The 18,602-nt window shown below is 38.5% G+C and overlaps 1 protein-coding gene across 1 annotated transcript; it reads left to right on the top strand.

The window, feature by feature from the left end:
- Window positions 1-6,378: 6,378 nt before the first annotated feature.
- LOC147898485 (uncharacterized) lies at window positions 6,379-12,734 on the top strand. Its single transcript, XM_087379415.1, has 2 exons — window positions 6,379-8,282; window positions 12,593-12,734. The coding sequence occupies exon 1, from the start codon at window positions 6,608-6,610 to the stop codon at window positions 8,228-8,230; it is 1,623 nt and encodes a 540-aa protein (XP_087235541.1). The 5' UTR covers window positions 6,379-6,607; the 3' UTR covers window positions 8,231-8,282; window positions 12,593-12,734.
- The last annotated feature ends 5,868 nt before the right edge of the window (window positions 12,735-18,602 follow it).

Genomic DNA, 18,602 nt, shown 5'->3' with positions numbered 1-18,602 from the left:
ACTCCCCTATTCCCCATGTCTGTTGTTAACAACATGCCTCATTTTACCAATGTCATCCCTCTTCATACAAATTTGGAGCAGGATCAATCCATTCCAAGTAGAGGTTCCCTGTTTATGCCCGACCTCCTTCAGGATGCACCTCAAGATGATGTACCTCAGCCAATTGTGGGGCCTGACAGCTCAATATTCTCTTGCCAAATTTTGTCTTAGACTCAATATTCTCTTACCAAATTTTGTAATATAAATTTCGTAATGATACAAACACGTTTCTCTTTTCTCATATTCTCTTGCCAAATGGTGAATTTGCTCGCACTGTTACAATAGAAAATGAAAAATTTTGTAGTATAGTAGAGTATGGGGCAATAAACCTTGAAGTCGAGAGTAGATGGTTTGGGCCACTATCTCGCCACTATTTGGGGTGCTAAGGGATTTCTAATATACACTAGTATGCATGTGATAGTCTAGTTTTCAACATAAAATATGAGAGTGTCTTTGTGCAATCATGAGCATTCTCTAAAAGTGCTAAAAAGTGCCCAAAAAGTGCATTCCACCATAGTCATGGTCGGGATGCTAATGGAATCCAGTGCATTCCCTTGAATTCATTGACATTGTAGTTTTCTATATAGTCAAGTGATCCTTAAAAAGACTTAAATCCTAAAATATTAGTCTCTGCGATTATTCATAGCATGCACTAGAAGAGCTCTAAAGTTCTAAAAATATAAGTGTCTCTGCAATCATTCATAGCATGCACTAAAAAGATGTTAGTGTCTCTACGATCATTCATAGCATGCAATAGAAGAGATCTAATGTTCTAAAAACTCTATGTTGTAAAAATACAAGGAAAATAGTGGTTAATTGACTTCTCTATCTAAATGTCTGTTAAAAAGTGACCACCACGCTAGTTTTAAATAGCCTTAAACCTGCTAAAGTAGCTATCTTGTTGAACAAGCATGGTGGCCATGCACAAGAACCAAGACGGTGGTCCCACTATTCTATGAACTGCCACATGTCACACACTGTATGCATGTCCAATAAAGGTGTGGAGTATCAATATCTGAATGGTGTTCAAAATGACTATTTGTAGATGTATGCTAAGCTCTGCACACTATTTAGAATGATTGCATGCTTGTGTCGAGCTTTTCTCGTCGTCGCTGTTTAAAATGATTGTATGCCAATGGAATAAAGGCCTGGACTGCCGAATGTCAAGTGTTGTACGGTGTTCAAAACAATTATGCCAACAAGTTCTAAGAGATTGTGTCTCATCCTTATGCCAGTAAGGCAAGCAATAAGCTGGAAACAAACCCACTGAGAGTGCGAGCCTACCACAAATTTGAAATCTCACCCACCCATGCAGCACCATACGGTCACAAAAATGCTCCAAAAATGGTTTCTGATTGCCTACACCTGATCATGCATTGCCCCGTTCCAATTAATAGTTATATGGAATATGATGTGACAATGAATGAGATTCTTCACACCTTTGTATTTATGATTTGGCATCGAGGCACTCGTTGTTGCAAGATGTCATATGGATATAATAGCGAATTGCCTTTCTATGTGAAGTCACAAAGGGGCAAGGAATTAAATAAAAATGACTAAATATTACATTCCCATGTGAGCAAGAGAGGTTGTTGGCACGAGATGACAACACAAAGCAAACAATGAATTGTCAGCATGATAGAGAATAGTTATAAACCACCTATGAGAATCGTTTTAAAAATGAAAAGTGGGTGGTGTAATTGAGGTGTACTTATAGAAAATATGAGTTAAAGATTGAGGTAGGCAAAAGCAAAAAATTTCTTGCTTGAGATGGGAAAAAGGGTAGAACGTGCATAGTTATGGAAATGATTAAACTCATATGCATTAAAAGCAAAGAGAGAAAGTAGGCATAGTGGTGAATTGTGTGAGTTGAGGAGCATGCATTGGAACAACAATCTCAAGGTGTAAAAGGAGGAGGGTAAGAGCAATATCATTGGGCCAAAAGAATGGACAACATTTTGGGATAGTGTGGAGTTTGAGCACTTGTGTCTTGCATCCACATCGAGAAAGACTTCAAACATCCTTACCCATGAAGCATCATGTACACATCACAAGCCTAATCTTGGGGCATCCTTGCCACTATACTACTTATAGACCCTCCTCCATTCCTTAAGGGGCATTTATCCTAAGCTATTTTCTTAAATTTCTCACACTTGATCACACACACACAACATAGTTGTGAAATTTAAGCTAAAAGAATATTCATGACAAGCTTTAGGTAGAAATTTGAATCCAAAAAAAGGAAGATAGGGTAGTAGTCACGTGCACAACTCATAGGCATGTATCTTGAGGGTACATCTAAAGTCTTAGGGTGATCTCTACTACCTAGGAAAACCACCCAAAGTATGTTGTATTCAAAAGAAACATGGAAAATGATGTGCATGCATTTAACAATGGATCAATCTAGGGTGAGTGTTACACACACCTATGGGTAAGACATGCAATGTTGATCTCTACTAGAGTTGCCATGGCCATTCAATTATTCTTTAACTCCCAAAATTTAAACAAAATATTTTTTTCTTCAGGAAACTAGTAGAGTTATAGTGGTTTCTTCTTGGAGGATATTGAAAGCTAACTTTCATTCTTCTCTGGTTGATTATTATAATAATTTCAAGGTATTCATTGAACATGGTTAGTGATTGCTAAATATAGCATGGTTTTTTTATGGTTCTAGCCCATTGATTAGAGGACATCGAGGGTTTAATTTTTGTTGGAGTGAAATTTTGTGTGGATGGGTGTATGGCCATCAAGACTTAAGGGTAGGAGCTTCTTTGTGATGCTAGAACAAAACATGGTGGTCCAAGAGGGCGGAAATGGAGGTGGGCCTTGGCAAATGCAAGTAAGTTCATCAATTGAGAATTTTGTGTGTCTCTATAATTAATGCTGGTTTATACTAGAGTGCCACATGCTCATAGAGATTAAAACCTAAATTGTAATTTAGGTAAATGAAGATACTTTTTTGAAGCATGTCACACACTAATAGGAAAGAATCATTATATTTTGTTGATCATGGCATATGATAATAGGGAAGGATTATTCATTTACAAAATACAACCCTTGCATTAAGATTGAGTCATGCAAGCACGGTTCTCACTACATTAAAGTTTTGCAAGAGTAAACAAGACATAAATTCTGACCAATTGGAACATCAATGCATATAGCTCGTAGTTACATAAGGTGCATTTAAAAAGTTACTAAGAAAAAAGGGCAATATACTTCAATATGTATATGCTAAAAATTTTTTATAACTATGTGTATGTTAGATGTGTACACTTGTGATACACCCTATGGTATCATTTTTAACATCCCTTAGCAAAATTTGGAAAGTTTTATGTAGATTGATTGAATTATATTGGATGTCAAGAGGACCCAAACAAGTATACTTACACAAATTGGAAAACAAAATGAAAAACCAGGTAGAATTTGACTATAGGGCTATTTAAAATACATGCTTACTTATAGATTCTCTACATTTTTATAGAGTGACCAACATTCACCGGTCACTACCTATAAGTTTCATCATAAAAGCATGACTCATTAACAACAACACATCATAACACATGGAATATGATGTGAAAATCAATTGGATTTCGACACTTGATAATGCTATGCTTAAAGTGCGATGGGACATATAACAATTAGGCATGGACATACAAGTTGGCATGTAGAGAGCAACTTCTCTTCACACCTTTCTATTTAAGATTTATAATGAGACACTTGTTGTTACAAGATGTCATCTAGATAGAATAGCAAATGTGAAGGCACAAAGTGGCAAGACATTTGATAAAAATGTAGACCAATTATTAGATTCCCCATGTGGGTTGTTGGCACAAGATGGCAACACAAAGCCAAGAATGAACTACTAGTGTGATAGAGAGTAGTTATGGACAACCTTTGAGAAGCTTTCATAAAAATAAAGAGTGGGTGGAGTAACTATAGAAAAGATGAGTTAAAGATTAAAGTAGGGCAAGTGAAAGATTTCTTGCTTGAGATTGGGCAAAAGGTTGAAGAGTGTGCATAGTCATGGAAAGGATTAAGCAATGATAGAGGTGGTGGATTGTGTAGATTGCGGAGCGTGCTTTTAGAGAAAGGTGTGGAAAGTAGAAGGAAGGTGAGAGCAACATTACTTGGGCAAAAAGAATGCACGTGCCTTTTTGGGACAGTGTGGAGTTTGTGGATTCCTTGCTAGTGATGGAACTGTCCTCCATTCCCAAAGAGGCATTGTACTAAGGTAGGTTCCAACCATATTGTACTAAGGTAGGTTCCAACCATATCTTAACTTCCTCATATATGCCTAATCTTGTAACGTCCTTACTACTATATTATTGATGGAGCCCTCCTCCCTCCCTCAAGGGGCATTGTACTAACTTAGGGGCATGGTACTAAGGTAGGTTCTTAACTTCCTCACACTTGATCTCACATCATATCACATCGACACAATGAAGTTGTGAAATTTAAGCAAATGTAGCTTGTGATGAAGATTCAACTACAAATTTGCCCCCCATAGAAGTATGATGTACTTAATAAAAGTGGAAATGATATACATGTATTTCATGAAGGATCCTAGTGCTAAGCACACCTATGGGGTAAGGGACACAATGTCCATCTATTGGAGCCACCATGTGCAGGGCATTCCACTCTTGCTTAGAGGTGTGTTTCAATCCCGTTTTTTTTTAAATTATTTGTCTTTGGGCAACCAATACAGTTCTAGTGGGCAAATTATTCTCGTGTAGCAAGTGCAACAGTGCCGTTAGCATGCAAAGGAATAGGAGAAAAATAAGAGACATGGTGTTCCCTTTTCTAGCCCGATTTGGTAGCTGAATGTTCCTTTATCTTTGGAGCAATGTGGGAATGTACTATAAGGTGCAAATGCACTGGTTTTTGTGGAAATCTATTGGAAGATCCTCTTAGAGCGCAAGGGAATGGATCGTTTCAAGTGTCGCAGTCGGCCTTCTTTAGGCTTTTCCACGGTTTCCCCCTTGCAAATAGGAACTCCCATTAGCATTACCAAAACCATGAATGTAAGCATGAGCATCACATGTCCACCTTTTGCCAATGAAAAAGAAAATGGCTACTTGCAATTTTTGGCTCCATTGTAGAGGGCATTTCTACGATAGAACGAAGAAAGGGCTGAAAGTGTGGAAGCAGCTCATGGGAACGTCTTTTGCAGTGATGGGGTGAGGAAGGCTCCCATCATTTAATGTCGTGAAACTCAGGATTGTTACACGAGAGTTTGGCTTCAGTCTCTCTTTAGCCATGAACATATGTACTTGCTCTACAACCGATTTGGAAGGCGAATATGCAGGAAATACGCTATTCTTCGCCTCCCCACAATCTTTGCACATAGAAGTTCTTTGCGTTGGAATGCTCTCATAGAGAACATTCCTGCGATGCCTTGTTCAACAGCCTTGTTCAACACTGGCGATATTTTAGCCTCTAAATTTGGCGTCTGCGTGAGAACATTGCATTTTCCAGAGCTCTGCAAAATTTTTGACAACTGTATCGATATTCGAGGTTTGATTGTGAGTTTGCAATATCTGTGATTAGCCAAAAATTAGGGACTTCATGCTTATTTCCTACAGAGTTTGCGATATTAGTGTGACCTTTGATCCTCACGGCAAAAACTAAGGAAACAACCAGAAAAGGTCAAGAACGGAAATCGGCACCTTCCACAGAGGTATGTGGGAATGTGCTCATAGGAACTTTGCATGTTCACCTTTTCCTGTCAATGAGTTGTAGGCAATCGAGAAAATAGCATGCTCAAAAAAAAAATTGGCGTTTTTAAGAGGGCGTTCCCGCTTGACGCCATGTCAATGGGAATGCCAAAGCTCAACGGAGCGATGCAATGGTGGCACCGGAACTAAAAGAGCGAGGGGTGGGAAAGTGTGTGGTGTTAAAATGTTTGGCATTTTCGTTGGCAAGGGAGGGCGTAGTGCGGGAGGGGCCTGTAAACCAAACTGCTGCGAGTTCTGTGTGAGATGAGGCGTAGATTGTGAACATTTAAATGAATAGAGGGGGGGTGGTTTCTGCCAGCTGGCACCCGGTCCAGCTGTCCCCAATTGCCCACTGGTCGTTGCGAAAAAGGTAGTTTTGGGCAACGCGCTTTTGAGCCAGCGGAAACCGGGGTAGGTTAGGTTACTTTGGCCGCCGAAACCGGGGAAGGTAGCCTGCTTTAGGTGGGTCAAAACCCGGGAAGGTAAGAGAAACCTCGCCAAAACCACCCTCCCGCGGTGGCGGTTTTCGTCTTCAATTATCCATCTTCTTCTTCATCTTCGTTTTCTTCGGTCTTCGTTTACTTACTCTTTTACTGTTTCTGGCTGGCTATGGCGGCCGAGCTTTCTTCTGTTTTTGTTTACGTTTGTGCCCTTTGAAGCTCCATAGCTATGGATTCCTTCCCTCCCCCCCTCCCCCCCCTCCCCATGCCTCGCCTCTCCCACCATTGCCATGGCTCCCTCCTGGGTGCCAACCATACCTCCGCCCGCTTCTGCTCCCGCTAACTTCCCCCCTTCCTCCCCCCCCCCTGATTCATCCTCAGCTCATCTTGAGCAAACCCGCTCTCGTCTCCTCCATGGATTCCTCCTCCCATCGATCACTCGGAGCTCCCACCGATCATACCAAGCCCGTCGCTCGCAGATTCATCCTCCGTCTCCTCCCTTTCGCTCTCATCCTCACCGGTTTCCACTTCCTTTACGTGCTCCGTGACGAATCCGCTTGCCTCCATGCCCACAATTGCTTGCTTCGTCCCGAGCACGATGGAATTGGCTTCCCTCCTCTCAGTTCGAGCTACGTCTCTGATGCTCTCAAGCCTCGTTACAATTTCAAGACGTATGAGCAGTACCTTCAGCTTCAGATGAAGAAGACGCTCAATCCGAAGCTCAGGAAGCTGTGGACTTCCAAAGACTGGAGGAGAAAAGTGGATGTGTTCTCGCATGTCTTCCAAGATCTCATCACGCAGAACCTCTTGAATCCGGGAGACAAGGCGTTATGCATCGCTGCGAGAGTCGGCCAGGAGGTGCTGGCGTTAAAAGAAGTCGGAGTGAAGGATGCTGTCGGCATCGATCTTGTCCCTTCCCCACCGCTTGTTCTGAAGGGTGACATGCACAAGCTGCCGTTCGAGAAAAATAGCTTTGATTTTGAGTTCTCCAATGCCTTTGACCATGCTTTGTTTCCCGCAATGTTTGCTTCAGAGGTCGAACGGACGCTGAAGCCAGGTGGCGTTGCCGTGCTGCATCTTGCGTTGAAGAAGCGCACCGACAAGTATTCTGCCAATGACTTGTACAGTCCCGACCCTTTATTGCAACTATTTAAGAACTTTGATGTTGTACATATGAAAGAAGTCGATGCATTTGGTCTGGACTTGGAGGTTGGGCTTAGAAAACGGAAAACTCAGATAGGAGGGAGCGGAACTGGAGCGGATTCGAATACACAGAAATGCTTCTTGACAAATCTCAAGCAGAAGATCATCAATGATGCGGAGCCTCTGATTTTGGAAGAGCCACTGAAGCCTTGGATTGTATTAAAAGAAAACGCGAAGAAGATAAAATATTTGCCAAGCTTCATAGATATCAGTGACCACCGCCGGTTCATCTACGTTGATGTTGGGGCAAGGAGTTACGGTTCTAGTATTGGTAGCTGGTTTGTAAAAAGATATCCGAAGCAGAATCAAGATTTCTCAGTATACGCCATAGAAGCTGATAAATCTTTTGCTCCGGATTATGTAAAACGTAAGAAGGTTCACCTCTTGCCGTATGCGGCATGGGTGAAGAATGAAAGCCTGGTGTTTGGAGCCAATCCAGAGAATAGGGCTGCAGAAGGCGACATAGGTATGGGGCGGATTCAAAGCCGCTCTGCTATGGAGGATCAAGCCAGCGTTTTGAGCTTATCGTCTGGTAAAAAGTTCGAGTCAGTGCAGGGATTTGATTTCGCAGAATGGCTAAAGAGAACAGTGTCGCCGGACGATTTTGTGGTGATGAAGATGGACGTAGAAGGCACTGAATTTGATTTATTGCCGAGAATGTTTGAAACGGGAGCGATTTGTCTTGTGGATGAACTGTTCTTGGAGTGCCATTACAATAGGTGGCAAAGAACCAATCCGAAGAGGACCTCAAAGTACAAAAGGACGTATGATGAATGTGTGTCTTTGTTTCAGGCGCTTCGGAACAATGGAGTGCTTGTTCATCAATGGTGGTAAGAAATTGGCTGGACGCTGCTGAAGCGGTCTGCTTCGATGGGCCTCCAGAATTGTAAGTGCTTGATCAGTTACGGAGTTGCTCCTTCGTTAATAATCAGATGCGTCTTAAGACTATTTCATTAGCTATCATCGGCTGCAGTATGTTTCATTCTACGAATTTGAAGTCGAACGAAACATACTGCAGGAAGAAGGCTTTTTTTGTTGATTATGTTCCATAGGTTTCAAGTTATTCAACACCTCCTGATTTGTGTTTGATACTGGTTTTAAGATTTGCAAGCCTAGAAATTCAGACTACTCCCATTGCAACTGTTTTCCATAGCTATCACGGCTGCATGTATGTTCCATTCTAGGGATTCTGAAGTCCAACGCAACATATTGCAGGAAGACGGCTCTTTTTGCTGATTATGTTTCAAATCCCTTTCATAGGTTTTAAGTTGAATCAACCTCTCCTGACTGGTCGTTGATAGTAGTTCAAGATTTGCAAGTCTATAATTTGACTCGCTCGCTGATGATCAGATAACCACTCCCATTGTCGGAGTTTATCATCTTCTGCAGTATGTTCCATTTTAGGGGTTTTGAAGTCCGATGAAACAGAAGACGGCTTTTCTGTTGATTATGTTTCAAATCCGTTTTACAGGCTTAAGTTCAATAAACCCTTCCTGATTTGTCTTTAATACCTGTTTAAGATTTGCAAGACTGTCCAGTGTACAAAATGCAAGACTGCAAAAAAAATCTAAAGATTTGTAATCCTAGAAAGGAGCTCAAGGATTTCCTTTTTCCCGTAGGTTTTTTGAACTCATTCAAGAACTGATGTGCTGCTTAAAACTAGCGCATTGGCACGTGGCAATGAGAGCTGTCTATTCTATTGCGTGCCTGTTTGTCCCTGTTGTTGAGGTTTTGACGTGTAGACTTGGGTTAGCTAGAAGAAAGCCAAAACTAGACAAGTATGCTAATTCTTCCCCCTTGCTTTTCTGTTGGTGCAAGTGTTACATTCACAAAAAAAAGACACACTACTATGCCATAGTTTATGGATCTTCCATCTATCTACCTTGGGTTGAGTATTCCAAGCTTCCTTTCTATGCCATAAACTATGCCATAGTTTATGGATCTTCCATCTATCTACCCTGGGTTGAGTATTCCAAGCTTCCTTTCTATGCCATAAACTATACCATAGTTTATGGATCTTTAATTGATCTACCCTAGGTTGAGTATTCCAAGCTTCCTTTCTAAGTGGCAACGATTGAGACTAGCCCACCTCATCCCTCGTAAAGTCATTGAATCCCTTTACCCATCCAAGATGCCATAAACCTCATGGAGCTTGTAAGGCAAGGTCACAGCAATGCCTTGGAAAGGAGGGTGTGCAGCCTTCTTTTGTGCCACTTAAAACTTTTCCCACGAGATCACCTAAAACCATGCCTGCAGTAATCCATGGAGTAGCATCGTGGTGTAGGAGGGGATGTATTGGATGATGTTTCACCTAGCTTTATAGAAACGGCTTGTTGATGACAATCTTTGTAGCCACGAAGTGGATTTATACTCCCTCAATTCGTAATATCCTTGGTCGAGACATGATATCCAAGTTTTGCCTAAGATTTTCGAGGTAGGAGGCAGATTGCAAGCAAAATCGATGAAATGGGAAAGTATTGCATTCTCCTTTGGATGTAATTAATGAAAAGATATTGCATGTCTAGCTTTGCTTTGATTTAGATGTGTTGCTATAGCTTTGCAATATGTTGAAGTAGAAAAGTGCATGATTACATGTTATGCATAGGCTCCTCTAGCCATGTTGTATTCCAACAGCAATAATACATCCTCCTCACCTACTCCTTCCACCTCTAGTACCTCGATCTAATGCATGGTTAGTGCTTGGGCAATTGTTGGCTCATGTAGCTTCATTAGGTGCAATTGGGAAACTTCCTCTCCCCCACCCCCCCTCTCGGTCCCCCTTCCCATAAAACTAACCTCAAATTTTGCATGTTGCCTCTGTCATGTCCTCTAAGTGTGTCCTCTAAGCGAATCCTTCTACCTTTTGCCTCCTTTTCGTATCGAATGGCAATGAGCTTTTGGCTATTGTTCATGCTTCTTAATGCATGGAAACATTACCTACTTACTGCTAATACTAAGGGTCAATGTTGTGAGAGTGCATCATGAAGTGTGGGAGTGAAAGGGTGTTACGATCTCTATACGGTATGGACACTCCTATTAAACAAGGAGGTTATAGTTTATATTGACAAACCCTAATTACAAAATGTAGGCTAATGGTCTTTTACTCTAAGGATTTCGCCTATGCCTTTGGAGATATTCACTTTTTACCTTCACTTTTTACCACTTGTTGTATACTATGTGCACCTAGAGCAATTTACATTCTCAACACCCCCTCTTAAATTCCAATTCAGAAGTATAGGGTTAAGTTACATCATTTTTGTTTTTGGCTTTTCTTTATACATGAGCAAAATTTGGCCAAAGATGAAAACTATTGAAATTGCATACACAAGAAGCTGTGTCTTCGAAAGATAGCCAATGTGCTACCAAAAAAGTGTTGTTGATGAGCAACTTATATGTGCTTGTCAAAAATTTCTCCTTAAGTTGTGAAAAAGGATGAGCATAAGATTTGATGGAAGATGAAGCAAAATCCTTATCCTTAACGTTTCTATTCGAATCTTGTATGGAAGGCTCATATGAAATGTGGTTGTTGGCTTCTAGAAGCTCTTGTTAAATGGTAGTATGACTAAGTTGCAGATCCTCCTTGATCAAAGGTTGCGATTATTGTTGATGATGGTAGTTGATTGATTGGTACGTTGTGTACCAAATCTTAGAGAGGCTAAGATGTTTTTGCATCTTTGAACACAATGTCATTTAGACATATGAGTGTCAGTAAAATAACATAGCTTATAGTGTTGGTAAAGATAGTCAACTATGGAATGCACAAAAGTTGAACATCTCGATAGTAGAACATTGCATAATCATTGAAGTCTAGATCCAAGGGTAGAGTGCTTCTGTTGGTCAATGCAAAAGGCATATTTAACATCTAAAAAGCCTATGGCTATTGATATTATTGATTTGATTATGTATTAGAATGTGGCTTTGAATGATGGTCAGAGACACAGCTGTTGCATGGAACATGATTGGCTCAATGTACCTCATGAGATCATCAAGCTAGAATTTAGTGATAGGATTTTTTGACACATGAGATATAGTATAAACCATCAAGGTTTTCAAATTGTATCATAGAGGTTTTACCTTTTATGTTCAGGTTGCCATGAGCTACATACAAAAACCATGAACAAATCTCATTTTCACATTGTGCTACTTTGTTGTTAGACAAATGGACAAATGCTTGGCTCTAAACACATATATCTATGGATTCTATAAAGAACGAAGGAGTCACTATGGACTTTGCTAATGTAATGAGAGTTATTGTGGACTTGCTTGTCAAGAAAAATATAGGATTATTCATATATTTTTTACAGTAAAGAATTGTAGGATGCTAGTCAAAATCACTCCAAACTATCGTGATCATGTATCATCCTGATCAAGTGGGCAATGTTGTTAAAGGCATATTGACAAATTTGTGGAAGCATCATAGCTTCTAATTCAGATCTTCCATGGCTTGAGAAAATCAAGAAACTATTTGATAGTTCATGTTGATCGTCATTGTAGAAGATATGTAAGCTACCAGGATGCATAAGAGTGTTATCAATAACTTTGGAGTCATGCTACCTTGATTTGCATATTTAATAAACTTGAAGCCTTATTGTCAAGGATGTGCATACGATATGGAGTGCCCTGTGTCCATTGTAGAACCATAAAAAAGCTTTTGTGCCTTTGACCTATATTTTGACATGTTAAAGTAATTTGTCATGAGGATGACATGAGAAGAAACTGTATCTTCTAAGATTTAAAGTATGCACGATATATAAAGCTTTTACTAGTTTCCAATTTGCCATACGACTGGTTCTCGTCTTACATCTAATAAGGATACTCTAGGGTACTGCATTCATGTTGAATTGAATATTGCTCTATGGCATATTAGTGTAACATATCATTGTCTCTATTGTCACAGTAAAGATCTAATCATGGTAGCAAGTGCCCATGTCCTTAAGCAGACAAGAAGGCCCGATCTATGCAAGCATGATTCATTATCCATGTTGAGTACTTGGCTTTGAAGACGATTTTCCTATAATGCATTTGTGCTTTGAATAAAAGTACGTGATTGGACTATGCCATGTTTTAATTCTATATCCAATTGCTCAAGAAATCTTGTCATGATTTTTTAGAACAATTAAGCTTGAGGATGAATATTAAATCATGATGATATGTTAAAGCAAGGTTTTGTGACATTTGCGTTGGATTACCATGAAGGTACTTTGACCAACATCGGGATGCATGTAGCATATCCAAATGTTTTGAGGATGGAGCATTTGTTGGAGTTGTATGCTCAAGTATGAACAATATGGTGGCTAAGTCAATATGTGAAGGGTCAAGGGATGCAGTATCTTTGAATTATGTTCTACCGCAACTAATGTCAAAGAGTGACTGTTGTTGTGCCACAATTAATGTTAGAGACTTATGCATTATAGTAGAAGTGGTCAATAGTATTGAATGCATTTTGGGATTTTGGAACTATTCCAAAAAGTGTTGAATTCTTGTAGATTCTTTGTCTGGAATTCCTCATGCTGAAGGATAAGCTACATAAAAGATACAAAGCAATGGCTATTTGAATATCATTTGACTCCTTTGTCTCTGCGATATGGTTGTCTCTATCACTATGGATGGTAGGCAGTTGCTAGGACCTCTTGATCAACACTTGATTCTAAAGTGATTGTCTTTTCCAAAACATGCATAATAGCTTTTGAAGGAAGCTTGCTTCTTCTAATCTAAATTGAGAGCTTGCATCTTCTAATCTAAAGTGTATAACCTAATGTTCATGTCAAGAAGTGTCATTGTGAAGATCTAGATTCTCTATGGAATCAATCATCTAGAAGCTATTTCTAGCTTCAAGTGTTAAGTTATTTCATTGATGTGGACAACCTTGTGAGAACCTTGTATCCTTTGGCTAGGAATCATTGCATTTCTTGTGATTTGTATTCTTCAATTTCTTCAGGATTCATGATTGGAACGTCTTCAAAATGCATATATGATGGCATATCATTTGACCGTGCACCTTGTATCTAATTGCTGCTCTTTATAAGGTGCTTACCCAATTTTCTTCTTGGACTTTTCCCATTATTGGAATGTGGATGCATCTATGCTAGAAGGCTTATGTCCACAACGTTCAAGCAGTGTTTCACAAACATAAGGCTCATGTCAAGGAACCATTCTATTATGCTTCTCTTGAGGAAGGCTTTACGAGGGCTTTACCATTCTTCATTTGGAAATGCTTTTCGATGCTTCACTGTGGAAGGCTTTTACTGAACAGTGAATAAGTACTCTAGTTATGGAAGACATATGATGATTGAACACCATTTATACTATCTACAAAGAGGATTGCTTCAACTGTACAAGACTTACATCAACATGTCTTTTTCTAAACGTTGTTCTTACTATGGGGATCACACACTAAGAGTTAGGCATAACAATTGCATAATTGCCAAAGATTATGATTTTGCATAACATATCATTGAATAGGGGGAGTCACTATATGTAAACCATGTATATATCACGTACAATATTTGTGAATATTCTACAATTAAAAGAGGCCCTTCTTCTATACAGATTTGTAACTTTTTTCCCAATTTTTAAAAATGATACCCTTCTATAAATATATTTTCTTAAGAACATGATTAAGAAATGGCATTCTATAGAATGCACATGACAATCATTTTTTTCCTATACAGGGCCCCTAAATCATTGAAAATATATTCTACACTTGCACTACTATGGCAAAGAGAGGTTCATTTTGTAAATGACTAGAATTGTCAATGTAAGTTATACATGATTCTCTAAAGGTATTCTATGGCAAAGAGAGGTTCATCTGGTAGATTACTACCATTGTCAATGTAGAACATGTATGATTCTTGGCTTGAAAAGTGGCCTAATATTGAAGCTTAAAATAATATCCTTCTATGAGGAGTGATGACAACAAATAAGATTCAATAGAAAGACTATAGGATGCCAAATATTGACGATGATTACACATTGTAGTTCCTAATTTCCCATTTGATTGGGCTCAAAAAGTTTTAGACTCCAAGATAAGAACAAGTAGCTATGCTGTGAAAATCGGAACTCTGTCATGCCAATCATGAACACAAATCAAATGTTGAGGATGACACTAACTTGGGAGTTTTAGTTTGTAGAACCAAACTGATATGGGTACAACTCCTCGCCACCTTGACAAAAGGTCTTAGTACTTGGAAAAAGTATGTTAATGTGGCCTTTATGGTGTTTGATCATCAGACTAACCTAAGTCTTGACAGTAGAAATCACGGCATATAGAAAAATAATAAACAATAACTTGTCACAGTGATAATTTGGCATGCAGGTTGGCCATGCAATGCTATGGCATAAGTGCATATGGCATGTTGTGATGACATAGTCTATGTACATGATATGGGGCTCTTTGCACGGATGTGGAATGTAAACAAATTTTATGATATGGATACTATGGATGCCACGTATGTATGTGCTAGATGTGCCATTGCTAGGGTTGTAGGCTATCAAGGATGATGTTATTGGGATCTGCCAGGATGCGTCAATTTTACGAGCAAAAACCTATGAGGAGGTTTATCCGAGCGTGTTTTTCAAGAGATTTTTAAAAATGTTTTTCTTTAGGAAACATGGTTTTTACACTTTTATTTTCACTAGAACTAGATCCCTTTATCATAAAAATATACAGACTAGTCACTCATTCATTTTTACACAACATAATTTTCATATTTAGAGACATCCCTTTGTACCCTTGTTATTACCTTAAAATAGTGTTGATTCCTTTAAGAAACATTCCTCATAATCACTCTCAATGTAATAATACTATGCATATATAATTACTTATTAACACATTTATATCATATGGCAATATCTTTTTAGTGTTTTTATAGCATATTTATGGACATGTTTCTAAAGAAGTTTAAATTACTATAAATAAGTATTAACTTGGGCTTATATATCACTCTCATAAAATACATGTAATATTTAATACTATATATGAAAGATTTTCCAAAATATAACTCCATAGATGTGCTCAAATGGGGTGTTCCGATCAATTTGAGTGGTTGAATGACTATATTTGGACATTGGATATGAAAGTTATGTCACTTTTAAAAGTGCTGTCCAAGGTAGTTTCGCCAGCGAAACTACCTTGGGAGACTTGCTTCAAAGGGGTTTCGCTAGCGAAACTACCTGGATGGCTTGCTTCAATGAGTTTTCTTTGAAGAAACTCTTTCATGAAGATAGGTTGAGAGAGGGTTTTCAATGTCACCCCCTATTAAGTAAAAGTTGTAAGAAGGATCATAAGGGAATTTTCATAGAGAAGTCTACTCTACATGTGGGTTTCTTCAAAAGCCATCCCATTATGCTCTCACCATTCCTACAGATTCACCTAAAGATTTTTGTATAAAATAGGCATAGCTATAATACTTTGCATATTTCTAAGTGAAACTATGTTTTCTTCTGATCGATTTTTGCCATATTTATGAATAGTTGGAAGCTTTTTTTTTCCTTCGCTCGGACGCTCGGAAGATTTTGCTCAGAAAATGCTCGTCCCCGATCTGCCAGAATGGGTTGTTGTAGCATGTCTTTGTCTTTTTTCTTGGGATTATATTTTAGGTCATGATGAAGGCATGGAAAAGGGCCAAATGGAAATTTACAATCAAGAACTATGCCTTGTTCAAGGAGCATTAGATCTCTATGAAGCCCTGTGTTGTGATCTATGTGGGGGTCTATTTGCAGCGCTATTCAGAGGGCTACAAAATATTATTGTATCATGGATTAGAAGTGCTAATCGGCAAGAGATGGACTTCTACAAGAGGCTCCATGGCATAATAGATTGCTAGATGGCATGGACCAAAGGAAATGGTAACCAAAACAAGAAGCCGATGATGCGAGAAAAATCCTAGGCAAATATGGCAATGTTCATGAGGGGCACAATGTACATTTTGGAGTGGTTGAATCTAGGCGATCCTACCCCAATGCTACCACATTGTGTGAATTTTCCAAGTCTATGACACATGGCCAAAAGAGGTGCTACTAAAAGTCCAAGTAGACCTCAAGTCTAGAGGCACACAGTAAGCATATCACATGGGTTCAACAAAAGGGGGTTTTTAAATCTTCATTTTGCACAATTTTTACATACAGAAGGGTACCATTTAAAGGGGTGTTCACAGATTAAATAGGAAAAGGGTTTGTGATTAGTGACTTTTAAGTTAGGCCTTGAACGTACGTGATATAGAGGATTTACATATAGTGAGCCCTTGAGAGTAGAGAGGAGTTGAGGATGGAGGATATATGTTGAGTGAATACTACAAGGGTGATAGAAAGTGTATTTTGATGAGTTTTATAGTCTCAAATATTGTGACGTTAGTTCATGCTCAGTCAGTGGTTGGCCAACCTTAGGCCAAATAAGCCACCACCCACAAACCCCAAATATTGTGAGGTCAGTTGGTGCTCAGTCAATGGCCAACCTTAGGCCAAATAAGCCACCACTTGTTAACCCCAACTAATGCTCATACCTCTAACCATTAGAAAACACTTGGCGTCCATCCACTTTCTAAACAAGGATCTACCAGGAAATTGTGCTACTCAATGCATTCTCATCATAAAGGGGAGGCATACAAAGTAGAGCTATCTGGCACCCACATAGTTACATGAGAAGAGTCTAACACTTTCAACAAATGGTATGTTCAAATTTCTTTCTTTCCGTAATTGCATTATGTTTAGGTTTGTCTACAATTGAATCGTTTTCTTATTCCATGATTTTTGCAAACCATACCTTAAATTCTCTCAATTTGTCAAAGTCTCTTGATTATTTTGTGATACATTGGCCCTAGTAGTATCTATTGTATTCATCAATAAAAGTCAATTAGTATTTAATGATCCCTCGACGCTTTGGTATGTGCGTAATCCAAATGTTCCTTGCTTGTCATAGCAACATTATTCACATACTTTTCCAACAAATTTAAGCCTTGAAATACAAATTTTCATACTCTAATTATTCATTCATATCAAGCTTTGAAATTCACTCCATATCTTTGTAATAATTCTAAGATTGGCATGGGTTGATACTATATTGTCATTACATGCAGATAACAAAGCTATTATCTTGTATAATTTTCCTTATTTCATTACTTTCCTAAAAAATTAAAATCATTTTGATTTGTCTCTAATACTACATTGGTCTCCCTTAAGTATTACTTTATAATTCATCTCTTTGATCTCTCATACTAACAAGAAATTCTTGCTAAGGTTTGAAACATAGAGCACATCATCTATTAATCCTTTCACGACTAAATAAATATCCATGGGTGCTCGAAGGGTGCACTACTAAGAAACCCTAGGTATCACGTGTGTTCAAGGGGTATTTTAAAAATCCCTCAACTAAAATTTTTCCCCCGATAAAGATACCCCTCTTTACTTATGAACTAATGGATTTTTTTCTAAAGTTGAATTAAAAAACCCCTCCTGTTATTGTAAATCTATTAAAATTTTCCCAAAAGTTCCATTAAAATACCCCTCGTTTTGAATGCACATGATATTCTAAAATTTCATGAGGTCAACCCCATGAGCATGGGTGCTTAGGATCCAATTGTATTATTTGCAATGATGATTACATTCTTGGTTCCTTGAATCAATAGGAACCCTCATTCATGACCTATCATGTGGGACGATGCTTGTCAATTTACCAGTCATGGGTCTTGATTTTCTTCTTCTACATTATTGCATGTATTATTCTAGTTAAGTAGATGCATCTACTTAAGTACCTTCCTTTGGAGTTGACTATTTATTCACTAAGTTTTCTATGCTTTTGATTACAATATACATGTTACCTTAGCTATTGTGATCATAGGAATCATTTGGTTGATTCACATAGTGAATTTTATGGATAATACTTTCCTCTTTTCCTAAGATTTCTTGTGTTGTTGTTTTACTATCCTCATTGATCATATTGTTTCTTTTTACAATCTCTTTCATAACATATGAATTTTCTTTTCCTTGAAAGTTTTCTCTATTTGAAGAATTACCTCAATTTTTACCAAAACCTCTTCAATGTTGATGTTAATGTTAGTGACTTCTCTAATTATTGATGATTTGATTTTGATGTTGATGTTGATCATCGTGGTTTCTATTTTGTTATATTGATGATTACTCTTGGACTTGAAAGTTTTAACATATGATTTTTCTATTCCTTGAAAGTTCTCTATTTGAAGAATTGCCTCAG

The sequence above is a fragment of the Dipteris shenzhenensis genome, chromosome 9, assembly GCF_047967505.1.
Source record: "Dipteris shenzhenensis isolate YYH24624 ecotype China chromosome 9, Dip_SZ_1.0, whole genome shotgun sequence".
NCBI lineage: Eukaryota > Viridiplantae > Streptophyta > Polypodiopsida > Gleicheniales > Dipteridaceae > Dipteris > Dipteris shenzhenensis.
The sequence above is the reverse complement of the archived record's forward strand: the minus strand, read 5'-3'. Positions and strand labels throughout refer to the sequence as shown.